This window comes from Myotis nattereri, assembly GCF_964212035.1.
Source record: "Myotis nattereri genome assembly, chromosome: 17".
Taxonomy (NCBI): domain Eukaryota; kingdom Metazoa; phylum Chordata; class Mammalia; order Chiroptera; family Vespertilionidae; genus Myotis; species Myotis nattereri.
The window spans coordinates 3,953,500-3,966,170 of record NC_138092.1 but is presented as its reverse complement, the minus strand read 5'-3'; the positions used below and the strand labels follow the sequence as shown (position 1 = coordinate 3,966,170).

Sequence of the window (12,671 nt, the reverse complement as noted above, 5' to 3'; positions counted from 1 at the left end):
CATCCCTCGGACACGCTGCCCCCACCGGTGTGTTCGCTCGGAGTCTCTGGGCAATGACCATCAGCCAATGTCTCCTTATTCTAAACATTCCAGATTCAATGACCCGAGTCGCTCACTCTCGTCCTCAAGGAAATTCTCCGTGACACATGTGTCCTGTTGACCCAGAAACCTCAGCCCAACGCCTTTACCGGCTCAGTAGGTCAGGAACTGGTTTTGGTTTTCTGGGCTGTGTCGTTCTCTGAGGCGGGAGAACTGTAGCGGCTCGTGTGCATGTTCTCCGCGATTTCTGCGTCCCCGGAGCCAGCGATTTCTGCGTCCCCGGAGCCAGCGATTTCTGCGTCCCTGGAGCCAGCGTACCTTTAGCTGCCGGAGCGTGGCCACCACGAACGGCCGGTAGCCGTCGAAGTCGGCGCACGGGTTCCCCACGAGAAAGAGCTCCTGCAGGTGGATGTTGCCCCGGAGGGTCTCCACGCTGCTCAGCTCCCCGATGAAATTTACTGTCAGGTCAAGTTTCATCAGCCCCTCACATCCTGGTGAGAGAAATGAAAGCAAAGAGGGACATCGCATCGGTCATAAAATGTGAGGGCCATCACCGTGAACTGCCGGTGACAGTCCACACAAGCAGCAGCAGCCACAGGGGAGGAGGTCTGCTGGCGAATCGCACTGCTGCCCAGATCCCACCCCGTCACAGCCTCGCACTGAGACCTTGGGAAGTTACCAGCCTCGGCTTTCTCGTGTGTAGAATCAGAATGGCGTTGGTACCCAGGGCAGAGGTTGTTGGGAAGACAGTATGAAATGATTCGTGTGTATTCAAAACCCCAGGCACCATAGCCCAGGTCTCATTACGATATCCCACATGTGAGAGAAAATAGAAGCAGGGTGGGGAGAAGGGACGGAGAACCCTGGGGGTGGGGTGAGAGCGAAGCCTGCATCTTGCTCATCAGGACGTCAAAGGACGAGGCCCCCAATGAGAACAGCGAGGGCCGCAGATACCGCACAGTCCGAGCACTCTGTCTGGAACCGTGCCAGAGCAGGGGGGAGCTGAGGCTAGTCACCCCCAGGAGCAGGGCCCAGGGGTCTGAGGGCAAAATAAAGACCCACCTTTTCCAACAAAAATATAGAGCGCACTTCGCTTTGGCTTTTTAAACTGTGAATTTATTACTACAGTAGACACATTAATCAGTAAAAAGATGACTATCCAAAATGAACAAAAACAGCCCTAGCCGGTTTGGCTCAGTGGATAGAGTGTCGGTCTGCGGACCAAAAGGTCCCGGGTTCGATTCTGGTCGGGCACGTACCTGGGCCCTGGTCGGGCGGGGCATGTGCAGGAGGCAACCAATCGATGTGTTTCTCTCACATCGCTGTTTCTCTGTCTTTCCCTCTCTCTTCCACTCTCTAGAATATATCCTTGGTGAGGATTAAAAACAAACAAAAAAAATGTACAAGAACAAATAAACACTGTTATATAGTCTAGATTCTGCTACACAGGTGATGGCAATTCATGATGTCACATCTTCAAAAGCAATCATATATATGAAAAAGGACAACAAAGCCGTCATTTCTATTAAACTAGCAACAATAGAGACAAAATTTTAAATACGATTGTGAAGCTTATAAGACTATAATGATACTTTCCAGCTCTCAATCTGACAATACGTAATACAGGCTTTTAAATGTCTTCCCGTGGGTCCAGAATTTCACTTGGATACATCAACTGAGAACAGGTGATTGTACAAAGCTGATCAGAACAGCCCTGTTCACAATGGCAAACGTAATTAAAAACACCTCAGGCACCACACAGTAAGGAGTATTTGAAACATGTCAATATGCTTGGTAATTCAGTCATTAAATTATAAAACTGTGGGCTCGGCCACTTAGATGAAGAGTGAACACGAAACTGCACGTGTCTATACATACAATTAAGGCTGCGTCTCCTCGCCTGCATGTTTGTTCTGCGTTGGGAAGAAATGTCAGATGGCGTTTATGAGACGTGGGAGACACATTGGGGCAATCTAACTTCAGGCCCAGGTTCCCAGTATTTCCCAGTTACTCTGACAGATTCTGGGAGCCATTTCCATGCTGTTTCTCTTTCATGTAAGAGCAGCCTGACATTTGAAGGACTCCAACGGGTTTAAGAATTTGCATGTTGTTGGGTTTCGCTGTAGAGTTGCAGATGAAGGACCCTCCACATGGCCATCATATTGTTCAGAGTGGTGGATTCTTCATTTTCCTTCTGCTCAGCCCACACATTGGAAATCCAGCCACATTTGCCATCTTACAGAACGATTCCTGCTGAACGAGCCAGGCTTGAGAATGCCTCCTCGTTGGAGTTAGCGCTCCTTTCCTTCACCGAATCCCACCCTGCTCTCCGGCTCTGCAATGACCCACGGCGGTCTGAAGGTCACTGAAATCAACCACGCTGACTGCCCAAGGGCAAAAGCTCGGACTGTTAGGAACCCCACCTCCAGGTCAGGATGGGTGAGGAGGAGAGATGGAAAAAGAAGGTACTTTATTCTATCCCAGGGATTCCACAACAGGGAAAAAGGAAAAAAAGGATGCTAGCTATTTTTTTCCAGTCCAGCAAAACAAATAGAAATGCAACTTGTGTTTAATATTATATTTAGATTTACTCAAGTCGGTGGGCTGAGTGTGTATATGCATCTTCCTCCTTTCTCACCTTTAAAATGAAATAAAAAGTGCATACTTGCCAGCAGACAAGCCGCCCGTCCCTCCACACATATCCTCAAACCACCCTGGCCCAGTGCATCCATATCAGAGCGGGGAGGGGGGCCCCACAGGAAGAGGCATCCAGGTAACAGGCCCCAGGTGGACCCTGGTTCCCAAAGCCCCAAAAGACAACAGTGACGATGCTGCCCTCCAGTGGTGGATGACCAGCCATGCAGCAAAAATAGTATTGTCCCTGTCCTTTCAGATCCTTTCCTAAAAATGAGGAGCCGTGGCCACGCCCACTGAGAGTGAGCGTTTTAATGAGTCCTCTGAAAGCTTAGATGGATTTTTACAAAACATGGACCCTGATTGATGTGTCATGCCTTTGGCTCACAGGGGACACGGTCACAGGGCTGCAGAGTGGTAGCTGGGAGAGCAATGACTCCGTTTCTACCCCAGAAAAACGCCAGACACGGGAAGGACCATCTCAAGGACAGCACTGATCTGGCCTTGGGTCTTCGGTAGTGATGCCATTCTAGGCTTTGAGGATGAAATCTTAAATGCATGATGAATATGTATGTCAATTTCCGCACCAGGAGGTGAAGAGGCTAAACATGACCATCACTTAAGTAATATCCTCCTAATGTTAGCTCCTGGCAGATGGGAGTGGGCGTGCCTGCCGCTGCGCCCGCCCCTGCCCACTCCCACAGCCCGCAGCAGCCCTGCCAGCCAGACCAGAGGCTGGACCTGGGGTCCCAACCTCACAAGGGCAGAGGAGCCCACGCCAGCCACCGAGTCAACCAAATCCTTTCAGATGATTAACAGACACGTAGGAAAAAACCCCACAAAAAACAGTGCAAAACAGCAGCCTGCAGAGTAAAACAGGAAACCTTCCCTTGCAGAACAAGACGAGGCGGGTTAAATAAGGACTGCAGGTTAAAAGGCATGGGGGATCGATCTAGTGCAACCAAAACATATTTAAAAGAAGTTTGAGGGGAGATCAGATAATACAGAGGTGATGGGTATGTCTATTACCTTTGATTGTGGGGATGGTCTCACACGTGTGTGCATATGTCCAAAGCCATCAAATTGCATGCCTTAAACATGTGCAAGTTTTTGCAGGTCAATTATTCCTCAATAAAGCTATTGGTTAAAAAGAGTAATTGTGCTCTAAAGGATGCCATCAAGAAAGTTGACAAGAAACCCCACAAAATGGGAGGATATAGTGTTTAAGCAATACTGTTTAAATCAAATCTTGAGTCTCCATTTTAATTCGCAAAAATAAGAAGAAAAGTCTCACCTTCCAGATTTTCAATTTTTTCAATGTTGTTTAAAGCTAAATTCAAATATTCGAGTTTCTTGAGTTTGCTGACATTTTCTGAAATACACAAAGAATGTAATTAACCTTCAGTATCAAAGACATATTTGTATAATCTATTGTGAAGATGGTAAAGAGAATCGAAGAATTATTATAGCTATCAAAACCATGTTGGTCTTTCAGATCCATACCTGTACCCCACACACTGTGGGTTGGCAACGCAACATCGGTTTCACCCTCCATCCTTTCTCATGGAAGCCAGCTCTGCTCACGTCTCTACCCAACTCCAGGGGTTAGGCTTAGCCTAACTGGGCTGGTGCATGGCAACCCCACATCCCATGCTAGTGACGGCTCAGGCTCCCAGGTGTAAGTCAACCAGCCCATGGCAGCCTCCTGGCAACAGTGTGATGCAGGGAAGGGCACGCAGGCCAAGCGCTCCCGGCCAGATGGAAGGGGAAGCTCTGTAATCCATGCTTGGGGAGTTCCTTTCTCTTTTTCTGCTGGATGTTTACAAAGGAGGAAGCGTGATCCCCTATTGATACTCAAGTCAGCTTGCAACCAGGAGGGTCCCAGGTCCAGGATGAAGCCCACTGTGGCTGCTGCAGCAGAGAGGAGTCAGCCAACCACGAGGTGGAGCCTGCCTACCTCTAGACGCATCGCTGGGTCCAACACTAGGTCTCCTTACTGGAAAGCCAGACCGAGTTGGATCTTCCTTTACTTGGAGCCCAAGTCACCCTGACACAGGACCATCGCTTTTAATGAACACGAAAGCCTATGTAGCCCGGCCTGTGTGGACTCAGTGACTGAGAGTCAACCTATGAACCAGGAGGTCACAGTTCAATTCCTGGTCAGGGCGTGTGCCTGGGTTGCAGGGTTGCTCCCCAGGAGGGGGCGTGCAGGAGGTGGCTGATCCATGATTCTCTCTCATCACTGATGTTTCTCTCTCTCTCTCTCTCCCTTTCCTCTCCTCTCTGAAATAAATAAAAATATATTTTAAAGAAAAGGAAAGAAAGAAAGTCTATGTGGGCAAAGCAACCACCATGAGTAAGTCAAGAAGTCGGTGGCCTTTGCAAGCAGCTAATGCCACCAGGGCTAACACTGCTGGGTGCTCCTACACGCCACGGATTTTCTCAGCGTGCTGCATACATGCCGCTGATCCTCAACATGACCCTGCGCGGTGAAAACCCTGGCATCCTCCCCCTTTCTCCAGGAGAATCCCCAGGCGTGAAGCCTCAATCCACGGGTCCAGGGTCAAGCGGCAGAGCCAGGAAATCTGACTCCAGAGCGTGGCGGCGAGTCACTGCGCCTTGAAAGAACAGTCCTTCCTCAGACCCCACGGATGTGAAACCCACCCCCACCCCCCAGAGAAGGGTATGGCTGGGCAGCCCCGCTGAGGGACTGCTTCCCCCGCCCGGGTTTCAGGGGCAGTAAGAGATCAAATGTGATGACTTACAACCATCACCCTCGTCGTCCCGTTTCATTTGACATTTACAAAATATCATATATGTTATCACAGACCCAAGGATAGCAGTTTCCATCTCTAAGCCTCAGTTGGCTCATTTTTCAAAATGAGAACTTCAGAAAAAATTACTCAAGTGCTCTCAGCAGTGCTGGTACCCTAAGCTGCACCGAGGCTTGGCGAAGGCACTCCAGGCGACACCTGAGCATTTGAGACTCAAAGGACATGCAGGGCGCCACGTGACAAGGGTTTTGACAGATAAGAGTGTCTACCCTGCATCCCAAACAGAAACACCTGAAGTTAACACACAGCATCGCCAGCCGGCAATCAAACACCTCCTCCTCCCACACGTGTTATATCCATTACCTCTTCAATACTAAAAGAGTCATCGGGCAGAGAAAATATAGGTCAGGTGTGTTGGGGAAGGATGTGCTGAATGAACTCAGGACCAATGGGCCGAAGGGGTCAGGGAAAGAGAGACTCATAAGTACAAATGCCTAGAGCCTCCAGCGGGGCAGGGAGGGGTCTGAGCATCCTAGCCCAAGCCATCCTGGAGCAAGCTGCCACCAGCTGCCATGACCAGCCCCATCCTGCCCCAATTCAAGCAGCTCTGGGCTCGCCTGAGGCTCATCGGAAAGTCATTACAAATGCAGATTCTGGGAGCCCACCGCCCAGGTTCTAAGCCCCACTTTAACAGGGCCCCAGAGGGTCCTCAGCTCACAGCTGGACCAACAACTAGCAGAGCCTTCCCCCCAAGCTCATCTGCATCTCCAGTGAGGGGCGGAGCTCAGGAAGGCAAACCTCCACCCCCAGGGCACAAGAGCAAGTGGAATCCAAGAGAGATCCTTTTCCCAGCTACAGGAGTGCCTGAGCGCCTCTGAAAACTCCCATTGTTAACGTGTAAATGGCTGTGTAATTTCGGAATACAGTGGAAGCCAAAATGTAAGCCTTCTCACAGCTCTGAAAAGGACTGAAATCTACGCTCTCGGTCGTCATTGTGAGGGACCAGCTGTGCAGATTGAAAAATGCAGGGACTGTCAGAGCGGCCGGGTCAGAATGGCCCTTTAATGCCGCATGCGTGAAAGCTGCAGGTGGTCAGATCGACCTCTTAATTGAACAGTGTGCCAAGGTTCCTGTTTCTGGAAAAGTCCAAGATGCTGGAAATCACATTCTGAAGAAATAGGAAGAATCCAAATACATCTTCAAAAAGATGATGCAAATTCTAGGTTTTTGCAAATTTAGAGCCAACTGGGAGTTACCCAGCCAACGAGAGGCAAGCGCACCCCAGGTTTCTGGCCCTCAGTGCGCCCGCACACCCAGGCCTGGGAACTTCTCGTGTGAGGCTGCCACCCTGGGGTGGTGAGTAGCATCCCTGGCCCCTGCACACCACCCAACACACACGCACACTGGTGACAACCAGAAATGCCTGCAGACTTGGCCAAATGCCTTTGTTGAGGGCACTCGCACATCGCCACAAGGAGTTAAAACCTAACCTCAAGGGCTGACCTCTGGTTCCAGGCCAGCCCCACAGGGGGTGGGGCTCACTCTGCCTCATCAACCCTGACCCACCCCTTGCCCTCCAGCTCTGGCTGGTCCTCCCTTCTGCTCCGACCTTCATGCGCTGGCCCGGGCGCCCTGGGTACCTGACAGCACGAATCGTGGCAGCAGGTGTCACCCACCCAGTGAGCACAGGCTCCGCGCATCCTTTCACGTCATCCTTACACCCCTTGTAATCGCTGGCTGCTATGGCTGTGTCCACTCCCCCAAGAAATTCTTTCTTAGCTGCTGTCTTCCTCTATGGCAGTGGTTCTCAACCTTCCTAATGCCGCGACCCTTTAATACAGTTCCTCATGTGGTGGTGACCCCCAATTTCATTGTTACAAATTGAACATAATTAAAGCATAGTGATTAATCACAAAAACAATATGTAGTTATATATGTGTTTTCCGATGGTCTTAGGCGACCCCTGTGAAAGGGTGGTTCGACCCCCAAAGGGTCGCGACCCACAGGTTGAGAACCGCTGCTCTATGGGGAACACTGTCTTGTCCACAGTTCTCCCATTCCGGGGGCTCCAGAAACCATGAGCATAAAGTCCTGGGAACTTACCGATCTTCCCGATGAGATTGTTTTGAAGATAGAGGATCTTTAAATCGCGGCACCATTTGTCAATGTGCTCCAGCCTCTCTATTTCTTGCTGGTGCAAGGAGAGCTCCTCCAGGGAAAATATCACACACTCGTTGTGCTCGGCATTCCGTCGAATCAGGTCTTCCGTGACTGCAAGGACATTTGTCACAGGTCACACATCCGCCCTCATGTTCATCATCAGGCGATGACATGACTGCCCCATGGGTCTTTCCTTGCAGATAGATCAAAGAGCTCGGAGCAGTGCTGCCCCCTGCTGGTGGTTCTGACCCACCGTGGGGCAGAGGGAAGGGACAGGACCCCATAGTTTTGCCTCTTTTGCACAGGGTTTACACACATTTTTAAATATATATATTATTGACTTCAGAGGAAGGGAGAGGGAGAGAGAAAGAGAGAGAAACATCAGTGATGAGAGAGAATCATTGATCGGCTGCCTCCTACACCCCACACTGGGGATGGAGCCCGCAACCCGGCATGTGCCCTGACCGGGAATCCAACCGTGACCTCCTGGTTCATAGGTTGATGCTCAACCACTGAGCCACGCCAGCTGGGCTACACACATTGTGCAGTGTGGATGCAGACAGAGTTGATGGGTGAGGACTATGGGCTTGTGGCCATGGCATCTCGTGGTCAAACTGGGTGAGACCGTGGAGGTAAACCAAAACAGAGCCACTGGCCACTGAGAGGCACAGTGGGGCTGGCCGAGGGCAGCAGCGAGGAAAGGTGCAGCCATTCATTCACTCACCTGGTCAGCATTAGTGTCACGAAAGCTGCAGAGGAGGGAGGGACACCCGGAGTTTGCATCGCGATCTTATAGAGCAACCGCCACACGGTCTGTTCCCAGGAGGAACGACAGGAGCGCTCAGAGGAGGAGGGGCAATAAGAGTCTCCTGCCCGGGGATGGGTAGCACTGGGCTGGCCTGACGGGCACCAAGGGACTGGAGATGGTACCCTGGGGCCCACAGTTCGAACCAAGGACAACACGTAAGTCATCTTCAGAAGATACACTAAAGTCGAGGGAACGTTGACAATGGAGAAACCCTGCATTTCCAGGGCTGTTAAAAATTACTAATCCAAGCCCTGGTTGGGTACCTCAGTTGGTCAGAGCATCGTCCTGATAAGCCAAGGTAGCAGGTTTGATCACCCATCGGGGCACATACAAGAATCAACTAATGAATGCATGAATAAGTGGAACAACAAATTGATGTTCCTCTCTTTCTCTCCCTCCCCCCTCCCTCTCTCAAATCATTCAATCAATCAATCAAATTATTAATCCATTTGATCCTTACATTTTAGGAATGTGAAAATATTCCATGTTCACCCCAAGAGATATAATAAAAAATCATTTATTGCTCATTTACAAGGTACCAGGCACTTCCCTAAATGCTTTGCATGTAATAATATATGCGTAGATACAGTATCTATTTACATCTGTCAGGAGAGGAGGAAGGTGCAGTTTGCAAACTCGCCCAAGGTCCTAAATGTGTTGAGGCAAAGCCCTGCACAGCACCTTCGGCTGCCCCCCGGCCATGCCACATCCTTGAAGCAGAGTTGGCCTTTATTAAAAAATATGAAACATGTATGAACCCGATCATTCGTGTGCAGTTAGCTGAGCCCTCTGCTACTTGTGGTGACAGGGGTGGCTTGCCACGTCCGTTCTTTGGAAGAAAGACAAGGGAAAGGGAGAGGTGGGGAGAGAAATACCACGCAGGGGAACGTGCCTGCGGCCCTAAGCTTTGGCTCCACAAACAGGCAGAGATGACTGCACACGTGGCTGTGGAGGAAGAGGCTAACTGGCAGCTGGCCACCAGGGCTTGCTGGGCGCCCATGGCCTGGGGCGCTCCTCTGTCCCCGGAGGCCCCTGCTAGGAGGCAGGCCAGCTTGCAGACAGGGCATGGTGCTCTTGGTATTTTAAAGGAGCACCTTTACACCACTAAGTCTGTAAAACGATATTATTATTGCCTATTGTTTTGGAGATGGGGAGGCTTAGGCCCAAAGGGCTGAAGCCCCTGGCTCCTAGCCAGCAGCTGGAGGAGGGCAGCCAGGCTCGGCTCCTGGGCCACTAGGCACACTGCCTTGCCAAGGGTCTGAAGGCTGAGGCTCTGGGACAGTGAGGAGCCCGGGACCACACAGCAAGCAAGGCCGGCGCAGGCCCGACCTGGGGTGTCTGACCCCAGCACTCACTGCGCCTTTCAGCCACCCCCTCGCGCACCCCATTTCATAGAGGAGGGCCCTGAGCCCCTCAAGGGCCAGGCTGCCCCGCGGGTCGGAGGAGGGCCTGGCACAGTGGGTCTGCCCAGGGCCAAGGGGCGGGATTTGCCGAGCTGGGCTCGGGCCCGCGGGCGGAAGGGGCAGCGCTGGTCCGAGCTGGCGCCGAGGGTCCTAGTGGACCCGGGCCGATGCCAGGAAAGGGGACCATCGAGAGCGAAGGTGGGAGAAGAAGGGGCGCTTACTCCGGCCCATGGTGCCTCTGCGGGTTCGTGGGCCCCGAAGCCGGACCCAGAGTCCCGCGAACTCCGCTCACGCGTCCCTGTAGCGGCTCTGCGCGCCCACACCTGCCCTGGGAACCATGGCAACGGGGACTCTACGGCGGCCGCGCGGGGCCAGGCGGCGCCGCGTTTCCTGAGCGCGGGAGGAGGCGAGAGGTGAGACCCGCGGTGGAGGGGCTCCCGGGAGGAGACGGGGCTGTCCCCACCCCAAACCTCGCCTCTTCCCCGCCCCACCCTCGACCTGCCACAGCCTGATCCCCTCCCACAAAGCTCTGGCCAGATCACCCCAGAACCACAGGGGCCCTCAGTTCCTGGTGGGACCCGCCTGCTGGGCCTGCCTCCTGGCCTGCCCTCTACCCTTTTATCTTTTTGTATTTTCTCTCACACCTTCCGGAGCCAGGCGATCTGGATTTGGCCTCCACTCCACGTACTAGCGTGTGACCTTAAGCTTCCCGAGCCTCAGTTTCTCCCTCTGTGCGATGAGTAACGACAATGACCGCAAGGGTCCCTGGGAAGCTTGAATGAGATAATGTGAGTGAATGAGAGACACTTGGTAAAAACAGCGGCTCAATATAAAGGTTCGTTGTCGTCTCTTGAAAGTCACAGCCCAACACCAGTTTCCTACTAAAGTTTTCTAAAAAACGCCACCCACTAGGAAGGCCTGGGGGCAGGGGAGCAGGGAGGGGCCAGAAGAGGTCAATGGGAGGGGGGAGGGGACATAAGTAGTACTTTCAACAATCAAGATTTTTAAAAAATAAATTAAAAAAAAATAAAACACCACCCACTACCCCTCCGTCAACTCTCCCTACACACCACTGTCTTAATGGTAAAGGGTACTCGCACTCACCTCCCAGTAACCCAAGCCTCTCTTCTAAAGTGCCCCATACACTGGACCAGGGACGCTCATTCGCCCTCAGATGTTTGGATGTCTTACGCCTCCCAAAAGTTGTTTTATTTTTAATGTGTTATTATTAGAAAATTATTACCCTCTATCTACCCCATTTGCAGCAACAACAAAAGGCAACATGTAAAAGATTAAAACAGAAGCCCCCTCCCATCCCAGTCATAGTCTTGCCTTGATATGTGTATGATGTTTGCATTTGCAGAGAAGATTCATAGAGCACTGTTGAGTGTTCATGGTTCGTCGTGGGCAGTCATGAGGGTTTGCAGGATGGAGGCAAGCGCATGGATCGAGTCAGAGCGGCAGGAAAGCCAAAGCAGGGGGAGTGGTGTGTAGGGACTAATCCGCTTGGCAGTGGAGGTGACTGCATAGAGGGGGTTCTGGGACAGTAAATCTGAGAAATTAATCAGGGTAGTGGAGGTGTTAGATGCCAGGCCAAAGGAGTGGAACTGGAATAGTGGGGTTTCAATGGAGTTCTAAGAAGGTACCCAAAAGCCACTCAAACTATAAATTGAGGTGATATCCACCATCATTTCGCCATGTTTTGGAAGGAGGGCGGTGTGGGGTGAAGAGTCTGACCTCTGGCTTCGGAGAACCAGTTCCAACCCACAGATTTATTATTGTGTGGCATTTGCGTGGCACCAGACAGGTGACTCCACCTTCAGAGCTAAAGCTTACCCATTTCCAAGTGAAGATAACCACACAGACGATCATGTATGGCCGAGCCACTGGCAGCTGTGTGTGCTGGTGTCTGATTCCTCCTGGAGGAGATGGCCTGCCATGAGCAGCAAATATGCCTGTGCATGAATTTGAGCATTTTGACAGTGAGGGGTTCATCAAGGCTAAAACAATCTGGCTGCTGGCAGGAAGCTGGTGCTAGGGGGTATCCAGATAAGAAGATAGTTTCTAAGCTGACAGAGGCATGAAGTGAGGTCCAGTATAAAGGATCTCAGGGTCTGGGGTCCAAAGAGGGAGACAGTCTAGGACTCCAGAAAGTTCTCAAGAGCAATTGCAGCCCAGGTGACTGGTATATTGACTCTGAGCTTCTATCCTTGCCTTCAGACAAACTCACTCTTGAACTCTCAACCTCACTCTTAAACTCTGTAGTGGTCCTCGGGGCCTTGCATTCTTCCTGCAAAACTTAACGCCTTTGAAACTGGGGTCTTCTATTGGTCCCTCCACAAGTGAAGCAAGGGAACTATCATTCTGCATTTGTGCTCAAGGCTGCCCAAGTGCTTTGAGGTGCTAATTAATTCTCACAGCAACCCTTGGCTAAGGCAATGTTATCCTCTGCATGTTACAGATAGGGAAACGGAGGCCCAGTGAGATTATACAACCAGGAGGATAGTGGATCCAGGCTTTTGTGGCCTAACCTGCATCCCATACGGCATCATTTTTGAGGCTGAAAGCTATGTAAGGGCAGGAAGGGAGTCCATTTCTCATCTCTGAATCCGAGCTCTCAGCACAATTCCCGACACTCACTAGGTGCCCAGTACCTGTTAGTTGAATGACTGAATGAACGGGTTGGTGAGCCAGCCTCTCTTGGATAGTGGCTGTCCTGGGAGAGGACCACGTCTCATGACTTCAGTAGGATCATCACGAAGGCGCCCATTGTTTGAGGAGATGTAGCAGGCTGCCCTGGAAGGGTGCCCCATCCTCTGGTCATCAGACACTTCTGTGTCTTTGGGACCTTTT

The 12,671-nt window shown here is 51.5% G+C and overlaps 1 protein-coding gene across 2 annotated transcripts in view; it reads right to left on the bottom strand.

The window, feature by feature from the left end:
• DNAAF11 (dynein axonemal assembly factor 11) overlaps window positions 1–10,163 on the bottom strand; it is a 33,157-nt gene extending 22,994 nt beyond the window's left edge. For both annotated transcript variants that reach the window (XM_081111279.1, XM_081111280.1), the window contains exons 1-4: window positions 10,040–10,163; window positions 7,551–7,718; window positions 3,968–4,045; window positions 358–530 (exon numbers count right to left, since the gene is read on the bottom strand). In XM_081111279.1, the coding sequence (XP_080967405.1) occupies window positions 358–530; window positions 3,968–4,045; window positions 7,551–7,718; window positions 10,040–10,049 (429 nt within the window). In that variant the 5' untranslated portion in view covers window positions 10,050–10,163. The remainder of the gene's footprint in view (window positions 1–357; window positions 531–3,967; window positions 4,046–7,550; window positions 7,719–10,039) is intronic.
• Between the last annotated feature and the right edge of the window lie 2,508 nt (window positions 10,164–12,671).